At 41.0% G+C, this 16,391-nt stretch overlaps 1 protein-coding gene across 3 annotated transcripts in view; it reads left to right on the top strand.

Moving 5' to 3' along the window:
* The window catches only part of ZSWIM7 (zinc finger SWIM-type containing 7), an 83,895-nt gene that overhangs the window by 12,523 nt on the left and 54,981 nt on the right, over positions 1 to 16,391 (top strand). Inside the window, exons 2-3 of one of the 3 annotated variants that reach the window (XM_072138388.1) lie at positions 790 to 922; positions 15,070 to 15,091. In XM_072138388.1, coding sequence (XP_071994489.1) covers positions 847 to 922; positions 15,070 to 15,091 — 98 coding nt within the window. In that variant the 5' untranslated portion in view covers positions 790 to 846. Of the gene's footprint in view, positions 1 to 784; positions 923 to 1,904; positions 1,963 to 15,069; positions 15,092 to 16,391 lie in introns of those variants that run through there. The other 2 variants (XM_072138389.1, XM_072138390.1) reach the window with 2 other exon arrangements.

The following is a 16,391-nucleotide window of genomic DNA, read 5'->3' as shown; positions in this document are numbered from 1 at the left end:
AGAAGTAGAAATTAGCTTAGAAGTGATTGCGACATTTAGAGACTTTTTGCGACTTTTGTTTTAGAAAGTTACAAACTTACTAAAGACCAAACGCCACGAGTATCGATAAGCAAAAACATCAAAGCTACATTTCACCAGCAGAAAAAGCCAAGGAGAAAAAAAAAAGGATGGACGAAGCCAGACATGTGCCTCATAGTCATATGAAACAATAGGAGTGGGGGCCATGTTCACAAGAGCTTACAATCTATCAATACTTGTGTCGCTTTTTGTTAAAGGGGTTTTCCCACGAATAAAGTTAGGTCCAATCCTGTGGACAGGGCCTAACTTGCTGATCAGTGCTGAGACCCCCGTAGATCGTGAGAACGAGGGGTCCGACCGACCCCTCTTCGCTTCATAAGAGTAATTGAGCAAACTGCTGCGCATGATCGTTCTGCTTGATTAATCTCTATGGAGCTGATGGAAATTGCCGAGTGCTGCGCTCACAGATCTCTGTCAGCTCCATAGAGATTAATGGAGCAGAACGGTCGTGCACGGCCGTCTGCTCCATTAGTCTGAGTAGTGGCGAGGGGTCGGGCAGAACCCTAATTTTCGTGATCTAAGGGGGTCTCATTGATCCCCACTGATCAGCAAGTTAGGCCCGATCCCGTGGATAGGGCCTAACTTTGTTTTGTGGGAAAACCCCTTTAAGTCTAGGTGGGTGGTTCTGGTAGATTTAGTACTGTAACTCATTCTATATAGAATCTCCACTTATATTCTCTAACATGTATTTCTCTTCTCTCTTATGTCTAGCACTGCTGAGTTCACACTATTCTGTGAGATGGTCCTTGGGACTCGTGTTCCTATAACATGGAGTTGACATTGCCATCCGTAGCGGAGGAGCTTCTGCGAGAAATAAAACGCCATTTCCAGGAGACCTCACAAAGTGAGCACAGACTTTAATACTTACAAAGTAATAACATACCCTGACGTATTCTAGAAATGTTACCTAACCTTCTGTATAATACAACCCAAAAACCAAAAGGCCTGCTTCAACCCTGCAAGGATACAGACAATTCTTGCCTTTATTGACATTACACACTGATTGCTTCACACTGATGGACCTGAAGGTGCACGAGCTGTAATTATCTTAGAGAATATTTAGTAATAATAACGACTCCTGCACCTTCATGTCCATCACAAGACCATGGGCAGATTTATGTCCACAGGAAGTAAACATGGCTATTGGCACACACTATGATGTCAGAAAGCGGTTGACATCATGGTATGCTATGTGCGACAGCACCGCATGGGGAACTAAGAGGTGTTTTTTTTTTAAGGCTGGGCAGGGGGAAGGCGGTGGCTGTACATTTGGGGGTGGGGCAGGCACTGGCTACATACTTGGGGGGGGCAGGCACTAGCTACATACTGGGGGGGGCAGGCACTGGCTACATACTGGGGGGGGGCAGGCACTGGCTACATACTGGGGGGGGGCAGGCACTGGCTACATACGGGGGGGCAGGCCCTGGCTATATACTTGGGGGGGGTAGGCCCTGGCTATATACTTGGGGGGGGCAGGCACTGGATATATACGAAGGGGCTGCTGGCTATATACAAGGGGGCAGGCACTGGCTATGTACTAAGGGGCTGCTGGCTATATACTGGGGCAGGCTGCTTGCTATATAATGGGGCTGGCTGTATACTATGTGGAGGCTGTGACCAATGCATTTCCCACCCTAGGCTTATATTCGAGTCGAGTTTGTGTTAAAATTAGGTGCCTTGGCTTATACTGGGATCGGCTTTTACTCAAGTATATACTGGTAATATTTCATGCAATGTTCTGGAAAGCTGGTACGGTGCAATTAACAAAAAAAACAGATTTTTGTGGCAAACTCCTATCTTTACAGCTTTACTTCTGCACTCCAAATGACACTTCCTCTTGATTCTTCTGGATGATTCGATCACAGCTATACCAAATTGATATAGGTTTTATTAGCTCTTTATAGATTTAAAATAAAAATTTTTGTGGTAGGAGCTGGCATATTACTTTTTAGCAATTTGGGAGCTATATGACTGTTTGATCAATTTTTATTCAAATATTCATGGATGGAAAAATGTTGAAAAAGTGTCAATTCTGACTTTTGGGCGCTATTTTCCATTACAGCGTTCATGGCTGGGAATAATATTTTTTTATATTTGGATAGAACAGGCATTTTGGAACGTGGTGATACCTAACATGTTTATGACTTTTACTGTATTTATATATGTATTTTTAGTGAAAGGGAGGGGGGTAATTTAAACCTTTTTATTTTATTTTTACAAATTTTTATATTTTTTTTCAATATCTTTTAAATTTTTTTTACATTATTTCAGACCCTCTAGGATACTTTAACCCTGCAGGGTCTAATTGCTCATACTGTATACTGCAATACTACTGTATTGAAGTATATAGCAATTTTACTCATGATCTCTAATAGCCTAGCATTGAAAATGGTTATAACTCTTGAACCGTGGCAACATAAAAATACAAAGTATCCTGTCAAATAGGAGAATTCCATTAATTTTGTAGCATGATTATGTTTCTAGATGTCACAGAACAGGAAATCCATTGTTACATTTACAGTCAGGAATTGAAAGTTGTATACAAAAATGGATATCTAAAGTTCTGTGCCAATTAGAAACCCGTATCCCGATATAATATTAAAGCAATTGATATTCAAATGTTATTATATTAAGCAAGATTATCATCTTTAATAAATCAGAATTGTGTTTCTAGGAGTAACCGTTCAGAAAATATGAGTTGACCGCTGTTCATAAACACGTGGTGTGTGCAAATACAGTATATATATATATATATATATATATATATATATATATGTCGTGGCGGGGGGGGGGGGGGTTTAAAAATAAAAATTATATCCCCCCCCAGAGGTAAAAAATGATCAGGCATAATAAAATTCATCATGCCTGATCCTTTCTTCAGAACGTTGTCATGTGTCATGACCGAGTTTTGTGTTATGTCTTTTTAGACTCTGAGACTTCTAGTATTGTAGATAACATTCCGGAGGAATTAGCTTGTATTTTTATATCTTGAGTAAATATATCATGTGGCTGATCTTACTGATTCCCCCATGTGCTTCTCCCATTGTCATCATCGCTTAGTTCTGTTATGGATGGCCGGCAGCAGTTTTGTTTCCTGCCAAAATTTAAGATTCAGATCTGAAAAGATTCCAAACTTTTATTGATAAAGAAATAAAACTTTTTTTTTTTTTTTTAACTCCGACCAGACATGACACAAACGCTTCCAGATCTAGATGATTCCTTGACGTCAGTGTGTTGTAATGATTAATGGAATTGGGAGTATTTTGGTTTTCCTGCAATAGATCGTGACTGTTTTCTCGTGTCTGAAATGTTTGCTGAGATGCGACACGTTCTGATCTTAGTACATGATACACGGTACATCTCTGGTGATATGACGATAGGGACGGCAGATGTTGACTTATTACAGAACGTAATAAAAATGAAAACATCTGTATAGTAGTTTATGAAGCTGTCAGCATTAACACTTCTGTAAAAGGGATTTATGGTCAACCAGATGGCAGTACCCGTCTCCGACTTCTCCATAACAAATCCGATCCCTTCTTTCTGTCTTGTGCGCCCTTGACTACTTGTACCTCTCTGAGCATTACCATGATAAGATATACTGTCTGTCTTATTATCAGTATATCTTTCTCCCAATTTTTAGGCTTATGGGTTCAATAGCCGCCACTGGTATCCACCATGTGAGTTAACCATCTTTCTAATGTGGTTTCAGGCCACAGTATTTCACAAGTAATGCTTATGATCTGGGGTACTTCACCGCCAGGGCCATATGTTTAGTTTATATGTGACCCCAAATCTCCTTTAACCCCTTAAGGACGCAGCCATTTTACAGCTTAAGGCTCAGCCCGATTTTTTGGATTCTGACTTGCTTCGCTTTATATGGTTATAACTTTTGAACACTGTTACTTATCAAAACGATTCTGAGATTGTTTTTTCCCCACATGTTGTACTTCATTTTAGTGGTAAATTTTGGCAGATAAGTTTTGCGTTTATTTACAAAAAAAAGAAAATATGATAAATTTTTTGAAAAATTTGCCATTTTCGAAATTCTAAATCATTGCGTTTTCAGGCAGATAGATTTACCACCTAAATAAGTTGCTGAATAAGATTTCCCATTTGTCTACTTTACATTTTCATAATTTCTGAAATGTCTGGATAATTTATTTTGATGTCACGCGGCTTACAAATAGAATAGCGCTTTTCCGGATTTTCAGAATTGACTATTTTGGGGATAAATACAGTTTTGAATGAAATTTTACACATTTAGCATCAAAACCCCCTATATAATCTACCCATTTTCAAATCTGCACCCCTCAAGCTATCAGAAACAGCTTTTACGAAGATTGTTAACCCCTTGAGATCTTCATAGTAATTGAATCAAAATGGAGGTGAAATTTAGAATGGTCATACTGTTCCCTTATATGTTCATTTAGCACTAAAATTTACACATTTCCAAAATATAAAAAGAGAAAACCCACCATACAATTTGTTCTGCAATTTCTCCTGAGTACAAAGACCCCCCACATGTGGCTGTGACTTGTTTTATGGGGGCACAGCGAGACGCAGAAGGGAAGGAGCACCCTGCAGCTGCCAGGATTTTAGTTTCCTCATTGGCCCCTTTTGAAGGCTATAAAATTTTCGCTTTTTCGTTATTGAGGCCATGTGACGGCATTTTTTTTGCGGGATGAGATGCTTTTTCCATTGTTACCATTTTGGGGTTGGTATCACCTATTGTTGAAAATTTAGGAACTTTTTTTGAGGGCAGGAGTAGAAAAGCATCAATTCTGTACTGGATTTTTGACTTTTTTTTTTTTGGTGTTCACCGTATAGACTAATAATCATGTTAGCTTTATTCTATGGGTTGATACGATTACGGGGATACCAGACATGAATATATTTTCTTACGTTTTACTAAATTTGTCAAACAAAACCCTAATGTGGGGAAAAATCTATAATTTTTGTATTGCCATCTTCCAAGTGGCATAACTTTGTTACGTTTTTGGCTACGGAGCTGGTTGATGGCTTGTTTTTTGCGGGACATGTTGTACTTTGCCCCAGTATCATGTCTAAGTACATATGGTTTTTTGGTCGCATTTTATAGCATTTTTTGTGGGATTGAAAAGGTAAAAATCATAATTTTTGGAGGGTTTATAACAGTTTTTTTTTACGGCGTTTATCGTGGGGGTTCAATAATGATTTACTTTTATTCTACGGGTTGTTACGAACGCGGTGATACTATATATGTGGGGTTTGTGTTATGATTTAGACTTTTTTTTTGAGTTATATGTCTCTTTATATGTTTTGGGGGTTTGGGGCATTTTTAGTGATTTATGACTTTATTTTTTTATTGAATAACTTTTTTTTTTACTTTTTTACTTTTATACCATGGGACATGAAGAAGCAATCATCTGATTGCTTCTTCATGATAATATTCTGCAATACTCATGTATTGCAGAGTATTATCAGTGTCAGCCTATACACTTGCATAGGCTGGCACTGTGCCAGTAAGATGACGTCACAGACGCCATCTTACTGGCAATTCTTGCTAGTAACTCTGGGGTCCAGATCGGACCCCAGAGTTACTATAGCAACGATCGGCGCCCCCCGAAAACGGTTCGGGGGGGCCGATCGTGGGGGAAAGACACCCCAGATGCTTGTTAGATGCCGCGGTCGCGCTGACCGCGGCATCTAAAGGGTTAAGCACCCGCGATCGGAGACAACTCCGATCGCGGGTGTTACACTGGGGTGCCGGCTATTAGTTACAGCCGGCACCCCGTGTTTCCCGATGCCGGTTCGGCTCTGATCCAGAGCCGAGCCGGCATAAGCGCCGTGGCGGATATATCCGCCACTGAGCGCTAAGTCACTGCGCTCCGTGGCGGATATATCCGCCGCGGAGCGTGAAGGGGTTAAAGGAGTTGTCCAGGATTTTTTTTTTTAACTTTTGGCCCCAGGAGGTATTAAAGTAACAGACAACTTATACTCACTTTTCTGCCACTCGCCTCCACTGATAGAGTGTTAGCCTGACCGCATCCTGTGGGCATATGTCCCTGAGGAGGGGGGGCATTGCTAGCCCCCTCCATTTCTATGTGCACCTATAAGATGAGTGTTGTGGATGGTAGAATATTCAGTAAAAAAAAAATTTGTTTGAAAAAAATTTGTTTGCCACCATTTTGAAAACCACTTTTTTGATTGCATGATATCTATTTTTATAAAGTTATTTCTACTTTTTTCTGGATAAGCAGAATACAGAATCAGTCCATCTGCTATCATTTTCCCCACAATATTTTTTAAAATTTTATTCTATATCACATTTGCCACATGTATACGGTAACTTTATTAGCTCTTCTTAAAGGAGGTAGGGTCCAAAGCCCTTTTTTTCTTTGCTTTTTCAAAAGTTTCCAGCCTGTACTTTTATTTTCATCATTTCTTTACTCTCACAAGTTCTTTTTTTTCCTGTAACCTCACTTCTAAATGAACCTTTAAAGGGGTTGTGTCACCATAGCAAATGGCTGTAATTGGGTCCAATGCATTGTGACAAGTACTTTCACCATTTACACTTATTACAAAATCTGCAGGCTTACTGAGATAACTCCTTTTGTCCTGGTTGCTGGCGCCCTCTAGTGGTAGCTGTGTCCCGTCCTGAGCCACAGCTGATCTGGCCGAGTCTGCGCACAAACATTCCACCAGCTGCTCTGCACTACAGATCACTCCACACTGAGAGATCACCTGACACACTGCAGCCAATAGGAAGTGAGACAGGGGGCAGAGAGCTCAGCCGTCTACACCAGTGAATGAGGTGATTCCCACTGCTCCACAGTTGCTTCCAGCAGCAGATACAAGGTAACTGCAGACATACATGACATCTGCTGCACAGAGGAGTCCCCCATAACATGGATCATAGCAATGTAGCAGCCCTTCCTCCCTCCACCATTAGTCAGGTCACACAGGAGCCTACAGCAGCAGATACAAGGTAACTGCAGACAGACATGGCATCTGCTGCACAGAGGAGTCCTCCATAATATGGATCATAGCAATATAGCAGCCCTTCCTCCCTCCACCATTAGTCAGGTCACACAGGAGCCTACAGCAGCAGATACAAGGTAACTGCATATATACATGACTATCTGCTGCCCAGAGGAGTCCTCCATAACATGGATCATAGCAATATAGCAGCCCTTCCTCCCTCCACCATTAGTCAGGTCACACAGGTGCCTACAGCAGCAGATACAAGGTAACTGCAGACATACATGACTATCTGCTGCCCAGAGGAGTCCCCCCTAACATGGATCATAGCAATGTATCAGCCCTTTCCTCCCTCCACCATTAGTCAGGTCACACAGGAGGCTGCAGAGATAACACAAGTAACAGGCTGAGCTCTGATCTCTCCTGATGCAGTCCTCCTCCTGTACTCTCCACCATACAGTGTCCCTCCATGTTACACTGCTGTCCTGCAGTCCTCCTCCTGTACTCTCCACCATGCACTGTCCCTCCATGTTACACTGCTGTCCTGCAGTCCTCCCTCTGTACTCTCCACCATGCACTGTCCCTCCATGTTACACTGCTGTCCTGCAGTCCTCCTCCTGTACTCTCCACCATGCACTGTCCCTCCATGTTACACTGCTGTCCTGCAGTCCTCCTCCTGTACTCTCCACCATGCACTGTCCCTCCATGTTACACTGCTGTCCTGCAGTCCTCCTCCTGTACTCTCCACCATGCACTGTCCCTCCATGTTACACTGCTCTCCTGCAGTCCTCCTCCTGTACTCTCCTCCATTCACTGTCCCTCCATGCTACACTGCTCTCCTGCAGTCCTCCTCCTGTATTCTCCACCATTCACTGTCCCTCCATGTTACACTGCTGTCCTGCAGTCCTCCTCCTGTACTCTCCACCATGCACTGTCCCTCCATGTTACACTGCTGTCCTGCAGTCCTCCTCCTGTATTCTCCACCATTCACTGTCCCTCCATGCTACACTGCTGTCCTGCAAAGGGGCCCCTGTCCCTGACTAGCAGGGAAGTAGCTAAAGATCAGTAACATGTGAGAAGCTGTCACCTATTTATCTATACATCCATGCATGTCAGCCTGACCGACCATGATGCTGTGAGAATACATAGTACATGTGTACTATGTGCAGTGACCTGTGTAGTGTGCAGGGGGCACCAGATTCAGGATTTCTGGCGCACGTTCTTCATGAATCTGGTGCCCCCTGCACTGCTTTGACTGACTGCACCAACTTTTTTTGGTGCACTTTTAACATGGGGCGTATGACACATTTCTATTGGACTTCTATTGGATCAGTAAATGCAGGGACTATTTGAGCAGAGCAGGTGGAAGGAGACTCTGAAGGCTGAGCGCTCTGTAGCGCTGAGGTGAGGCCAGTGAGTTTCCTCTGTCAGTGCTGTGCATGTGCCTGGCCCCTCCCACATCTGCTTCTGTGTGGAGCAGAATAGAGGCTGAACAAGCATCATAATAACAAATAGAAAGGTATCTTTAATTCCAGGTAACCATTACAAATAGATTTTTGAAATATTTTAACCTCTTTGACAGCTTTTTGTAGTCAATTGTTTCGTGGCATAACCCCTTTAACTGTTTTCGTCACCTGCGAAGAAGTGTTTGAGTCTCCATATCAAGGCACATAGAGTATTAATTATGATATAAGTCCCTATTTTTTGTCGCAGATTTTGTTGCATACCGTATGGCTGATTTTGGAAAGTGGCAAGTTATTTGCAGAAATTATAGGACAAATCTATGCGGTTGTCAGAAGTGTAGATTTTGGCCATGTATTAGTAGGGCACAGTCATACCCCATGGACTTGCAAGCACGAGCCACTGTGGAAACAAAATCAAAAGTGTTGCATTTGACACTCCCTGTAAGGTCCAGGCGTTTGTTACACACTCTTTTCCTTATTCCTCCTTAAATCTTCTAATACCTTTATGTCCATTATGCCGTTTCTGAGAAATTCTGTTTTTATAATGTATGCAAATGAGGTACTTGTTGCACCAAGGTTGTGTCCCAAGAGCACTTCCATTCCTCTCTGGACCACTACCTTCACCCTTAGATTAAGTAAGAGATTTGGTTTGAGAAAATTTATGGGGTGACACTGGGATGAGCTGGAATAGCAGTGCACCAGTGCTGAGTATGCATCCTGAGTGCACCAATGGCTTCATTAGCATACGGATTAAACGTGGAATATCCTTGCATAATGGACATAAATAATAAGATACATTGAAAATAACAGTGCATTTCTCTACAACATGCTGCTAGCAGATTAATACGCTTGGGGTAGGTGGCAGACTCCTTCTAACCTTTGCCGTTTAAAGATTGAGCTAGAAACCCACTTCCGGAGGCAAATTAGTTTTCTTTTTCTGCCATCGTCAAAGTCCCTATAGAATAATATGGAATTCCAGGAAGCCTTTGATGGTTTATATTCTGCTGCAAAAGACTATATACATCTTTATTAAAGTCCTTAACTTTCCTAGAAATGTTCCTTGTGCTTATTGACACATTTAATGCTCAAACATACATATGTACACAAGAGGAACAATGAATTACCCCAAATTACTCTGTCCTAATGCTTTTAGCGCAATGTGGTAATATTGGAAAACATAGCGAAATAACACAAAATAATAATAGAAAATTTAGACAAATCATTTCTAATATGTTGAAGGGCCTTGGATGACTCTCTAGTGAATGTTCAGTGTAATATTGTATAATGTTAGAGGCGTCCTCCTCTGCGGGATTATCATCGTGCTAGTACAAGTGCCATCCACTTGAGGATACAGCAACACGTTCCCAATTTCATAATGGAAAATGATATCTTCACGCTTACCAAAGCATATATTTAACTACTCACGTTTCCCGTTCAGCTTCAAGGATCTCATCATCTCACAGCTCGGCGCCACGCCAGGGTATTTGTAGAACATTAGCGCTAATATGATTTCTGTGTATCTATTCCATAGCTGATGGTGTGTGTCATAGCTATTTGTTTTCCATTTGTATTAATGTTCCCCTTATTTCTCCACTGTGGACATATATTTACCTGACTCAGAGTGTGGACACCATATTCCTTAGCTTTACTTCCATACACAAACATAGCCATGTGTTACTAGTGGCTTTCCCTGTCCGTGTTGTGCGGAGTGTTATGTCTGGATCTGGGTATAGCACAGCAGGTTGTGACAAAGGCAGGAAAGTTACCTGTGACCGTCATTGTGCTGGAGAACATCCCCGGAGTTACAGGGGAAATCTCCTCCATACATGATTATTCTTAGAAGTCGTCTTTGTTCCAGGAATTCATGGGAAAGGAAAAGTCTAAATATAATGAATGATCCAGGGTGAGTATGCTAATGTCTTTTGAAGTGTCCTTATTAGATCCAACTCTTCGTACATGTTCAAGTGAATAAGAAGACATTACGGACATAGCAGTTCCTTACTATAAGGATTTGTCTAGTAATCACACTCATTTACATAGAGAGCAGTTCAATGCTACAGCTCGGTGTTACTTGCCTCGCCTGGTCCCATGAATCCTGGTGCCGACTGTAAGTGAATCCAATAGGCGTCTTCTCTGCTCATAATGGCCGACATGATCTTACTGGTTCTGTATGTACAGGCAGTCCCCTACTTAAGAACACCCAACTTACAGAAGTCCTCTAGTTACAAACGAACCTCTGGATGTTGGTAATTTACTGTACTTTAGCCCCAGGCTACATTGAACAGCTATAACTGTTATCAAAGGTGTCTGCAATTAACGTTTTTTTGTTAATCCTGGTTAACAACATTTTTAAAATCCAATTGTCACAGAGACTAAAAGAATTTTGTCTGAAGCTACAATTATAAATTCTACAGTTCCGACTTACATACAAATTCAACTTAAGAACAAACCTACAGAACCTATCCTGTACGTAACCCGGGGACTGCCTAGCAGTATTGCATTGCCTGGCTGCCAGGGCTTGCAATGACATCCATCTCAGCGGCCTATTTGTATGGTAAATGGCCATCAATGTTTTTGCAGTTTACAATCTTGCTCTTTGAGAAACAAATCCATAAAAGTATATTGTGGCATGTCAAAAAAAAAGGCATGCTAAAAAAAAGCCTACGCATTTCAAGTTTACGCACTAAGTCATGTCTAGTCTAGAGTGTCTAGGGAACCTGAAACGGAAAGGCCTTAGTAACACCCGTTATGTCTGGCACAATATACAATATACACAATGCCATAATATACTTTTATGGACTCCTATTGTTCCATATGACTGTACTCTGTAATGTAGTATTTTATTTGTATATGTTCCCTATGAGTTGTAAAGCGCTATGGAATATGATGGCCCTATATAAATAAAGATTATTATTATGTATGAATATTTTGGAATACAGTTTGGAATATTTTTTCGCATATACCTGATGATGTGGAGCCATCATTTGTATCTCATGTTGAAGATCTCTCTCTGGTCGGAGTGAAGTTACAGCGACGTACTGGTGAGCTAATAAGTGAGAGAATCTCTGGTGAGGATAAAACAATAGGCAGTAATACTGTAGATTATAGGTCTACACCTTCCGGCTGACCTAAAACAGCCCATGTTCTACTCACAGGCTGAACGTTTCCTTAAACGACTTGCAGCATTCCTACTGCTGTATAAATGTACTGAGATAAGACAATATCAGGGAGTTACTGTCTACAATCTTGTAATATAAAGTATATGACATAAATGCAGGAGTGAAGTACAATTCCTATTCCTCATCCTGTAGGTCATCTATTCTGGCCAACACCGGGAATAGCAATGTCCTTGACTCATCCTTTAGGTTATCCTATAGACCACAGGGAAGCTAATATTAACTTTCCTCTCTTCTTCTCTGGCTAAAGATCCTGTAGTGAAGTTAGTCTGAAATGATCTGCAAATCTTGTTTTATTTGTCAAGACTCAATGGCAATAAGTGAAACGATAATTCTCCATATTCGTAAATTTCTATTGAATGTCCTAATACCATTGGCATTTTACCTGCAAATACACATCTTTCTATATGGTCCTACTATGGTAATCCCAATGCACAGAATATCTGTCCCATGTAAGCACTGCCATATAGGACTACAGGGTGATGTCTACTGATGGATTGAGACAAGACTCCAGTCTGTTTCATTATATGAAGAGCACTTTGTATTTATCTCTTCTTGCTCATGCTCTGAGCTTCCAAATAGCATTAAAATAGTGTCAGTGTTTTATCTAAACTACGGAATGATAAATCAAATGTGATCACTTCAGATCATTTACTATTCTTCTTCTTCCTGAATAGAATAACACATTGGGGCACATTTACTAAGGGTCCGAAAGCCGCATTTTCGTCGGGTTTCGCAGTTTTTTTTCCGTTTTGACCCGAATTGCCCCGGGTTTTTGGCGCACACAGATTGTGTCACGCCGGCTTGCATGCGACACAAAAATGGGGAGGGGGGCGAGTGGACGTTGGACAACTCGACTTATTCGGACAAACCGCAGAATTTAAAAAGCAAATTGTGTCGCAAGATCAGCACTCACATGCATCGGGAAGAAGCTGGTGAACTCCGGCGGACCTCAGCGGGGAAGCGACACATGCAGGAAATTGGACGCATGATCTTAGTGAATCACAGCAGACCCGAATCCTCGTCGGACAAGGCACGGCGGGGATAGCGACGGGACGGGTAAGTAAATGTGCCCCATTATGTAATGTTATTCATACTGTCAAAAAGTAACAAAAAACATGTGGGTCAAGAATACAAATGTATCTCTAATTTATCACGTGATAAATGACATTGTATGGGGATGGTATTCCCAAAAATTGTGTTTTTTTTACTGCCCTAGAACACTTTAATAAAGGGTTTCCTGGTCTGTAGCTGCAATACCACCTCTACTATATAGAGGGCGTACAGTGCGTGTGTTGACCCTACTGACTGGGTTTCTGATAGTCAGACGCCCACTGATGGCCTATACCAGTGATGGTGAACCTATGGCACGGGTGCCAGAGGTGGCACTCCGAGCCCTCTCTGTGGGCACTTAGCACAAAGGCCATCATTCAGGACTCAAGACCTCCTCCTGCAGTCAAGAACAGCTCAGGACGTGCCACATTCAGCGCTATTGTAAACTGACTTGAAGTGCAGGAGGAGCATGGAGGTTTGGACAGATCTGGATTATCATTGTAGTCCATTTTCCAGACCTGTGATTCATCCTGTTAAGGGAACCCTAGAGGGAAACTACAATAATAATCCAAATTATTCCTTCTTTCTACTGTATTTGTGTCCTCAGGACACTAATACATTTGAAACCTGTAAGTTACTTTAATTTGGCACTTTGTGCAAATATGTGACTTCTGCTTGTAGTTTCGGCACTCAGTCCCTAAAAGGTTCGCCATCACTGGCCTATACAAAGGCCTGGTGGTAAATAATTTGCATTGTTATAACCTGGGGAACAGTGTGTGACGACCCCCTATGGCAGTGTTTGTCATGGCTAGGACTGTAGCCACACAGTGCTTTACTTATGAATGTACAAGCTACAACAATAGGTCATCAATATATAAGTTCCAGAAAATAGACTTTGAAGTATCAGTCATTGCTGACCTTCTTATCAATGCCACCACCGTGCTTCTGCGGAATTGATTGTGGAAAGTTCTTCGAAATTACTGGATTATTTTATATTGAACATTTCTTCACAATATGTTAAACCTTTGTAGCAGATCTTTACAATCCTGCATAAAATAATATCCTTCAAAAGAGAATCACTGGTGGACAATCTTTACTAACCAACAGTCATTGGAATATTGATCTCTCTGAAGCTTTCACTCATACGTACAATGAAATCTCTCGAAAAATGCCATGAATTTAGAAGGATCTGGGAAATTTTAGGACTGTGGAAACTCCTGAGTGGGACATTAGAGTGATCAGGGTGAGGATAAGATTGCCTGTGGATCAGGCATAGTCTTCAGTTGTGTAAATGCTAAAGAAGATACTACAGATAGTGTGAACCAAACCCTAGAACGACTGAAGCAATAGTGTAGGGATCTCACAGCTTGTTAGTAAGATCAATACTGTACAGTGCTGGGATTTGAGAGAATCTTAAGACTGAAATCTCATCAGATTATAAATTCTTGCAAGCAGGGTCTTCACTCGTATTATTTAGACTATATAAATAAAGATGTACAGACAATCCCCTACTTAAGGACACCCTACTTACAGATGACCCCTAGTTACAAACGGAACTCTGGATGTTGGTAATTTACTGTACTTTAGCCTTAGGCTACAATAAACAGCTATAATAGTTATCACAGGTGTCTGTAATGAAGCTTTAGTGTTAATCCTGGTTCTTATGACAATCCAACATTTTTAAAATCCAATTGTCACAGAGACCAAAAATAATTTTGGCTGCGCTTACAATTATAAAATATACAGTTCCGACTTGAATACAAATTCAACTTAAGAACAAACCTACAGAACCTTTTTGGTACATAGCCCGGGGACTGCCTGTATTTATATTATTCACTTTGCTTATATACACATAGGGGTTTTTTTTTTATCATTTAGCGACTCCCTGGGAGAGTTCATGTCCATTTTTGGAGCTCTGCTATCCAGCTGATTCATTAATGTTGCTTAAGCCCTTTAATAAATTTTATGGTCTACTTTCTACTTTCTGTTAAGGATTTTTTTAAAAGTCTCAATGCATAAAAAGTCCCAGCACATCGATCAGCAGGGGACTGGAGTAGCTATGAGACTTTTTATGGGACTTTTTGAAAATGTCCCAAGTCGTGAATCTGGCGTTGCACTAGCAGTAGTTGTATGTTTACGCCAGATTAATGAAGTAGTAGAAATGGACTTTTTAGCAAAAAAAAAAAATCTCAATGAAACTTTTTTTTACACCAAAAAAACAATGATAAATAACCCCCATGTTCTTTATCCTCTTTGTTGGACCTACATTGTTTGTATGTTTTTGTGTGTATTATGCCATTGCGCTAAATATGCCATTTTTCTTATTTTTTTTTCAGTTTCTGATGAGCATCTATTGGGGTGAGTATTTCAAATATTTGAAGAAGTAAATATTTTACAAATAAACCAAGTATGAACTTTTTTTTTTTTACATCATCAAGATCAACATTTTTTCATTTGGTAACAAGCTTTTGTGTCTGGATATCTTAATGATGCTCTTACCTATTTGTAATGGTGGCCCCTGCTGATTCCCTCTCGAAGTATGCTGACACATGCTCAGTAATGCTATCCATGTCTCCGCTGATGGATTTCTGCTATTTTGCAGGGAATCTTATTGGATTGGTTGCACTGTAAGCAAATCTTTGTATATAAGTCATTCAGTAGATTGAGACCTTCTAAATTCTCATAACATTTCTACTAAATTTACAGTTTCCAAATAAATTTTCACCCAGTTATCCTTTTAAGAAAAATAATATATGCAAAGGAGATCTCAATGGAAGGAGTATAATAATCGTTACTTGCTGTCTGCTCTTCAGTTGTTGTTACCACCGATCCCCACTAAACTGCACTGCCTGCTTGTCTCTTGACATCACAGGAAACGGTAAGAGAAGTGACTTTTCTTAGTATTTCCTGTGATGTCAGGAGACATCCAAGAACTCCGGAGCATCAGTAACAATACATTGAAGGAGCAGTTAGTAACAATTGATTCTATTCTATTTTCAAAATTTAATATATTAAAAAAAATATTTTTTCTCCAAAAATGGGTAAGGGGTTATTTTTAGGGGATGCCTTTTTCCATGAACAATAATCCACATTTGTTCTTCAGCAAATGTAATTCTGTCATGATAAGAGGGGGAGCTGGTGGGGGGCACAGTAAGAGGGGGAGCTTTAAAATGAGGATGTGTTGGGTGGCACTGAATCGGGTGGTTACAATTTGAGGGAGAGCTGATTGGGGGCACAATATCGGGTGGACTCCAATGTGAGGAGGAAAAGGGGGCCACAATGTGACACAAAGCTAGGGGGAAATGGAGGGCACTGTGTTGCGGAGTAGTAAGGGGCGGAGCAAAAGGTGTGGCCTAAGGCAAATAGAATTTTAGCTGCTACAAACATTGGGAGGAATGCGTGTAGATGGTTCTAGACATTGCATCTGTTAGATCCCTCTTCCATGCAGCTCCCTCCTCCTTTTCCATGCAGCCTTCAGTTGACAGGCTGGAGGGGGGAATATTTCGAAGAGCTATAACTTTTTTACCATGGAGCCTAGAAACAGAGTCCTGGCATAAATTTAAAGAGGATATCACAAAGAATTGTGTTTCTAGGTGCCAGAAAACCAGACATATCCACAGATTAGGTTACAGCTATCTGTGAAAATCACACTCACGAC

This window comes from Engystomops pustulosus, chromosome 2 (genome assembly GCF_040894005.1).
Source record: "Engystomops pustulosus chromosome 2, aEngPut4.maternal, whole genome shotgun sequence".
Classification (NCBI taxonomy): Eukaryota; Metazoa; Chordata; class Amphibia; order Anura; family Leptodactylidae; genus Engystomops; species Engystomops pustulosus.
The sequence above is the reverse complement of the archived record's forward strand: the minus strand, read 5'-3'. Positions and strand labels throughout refer to the sequence as shown.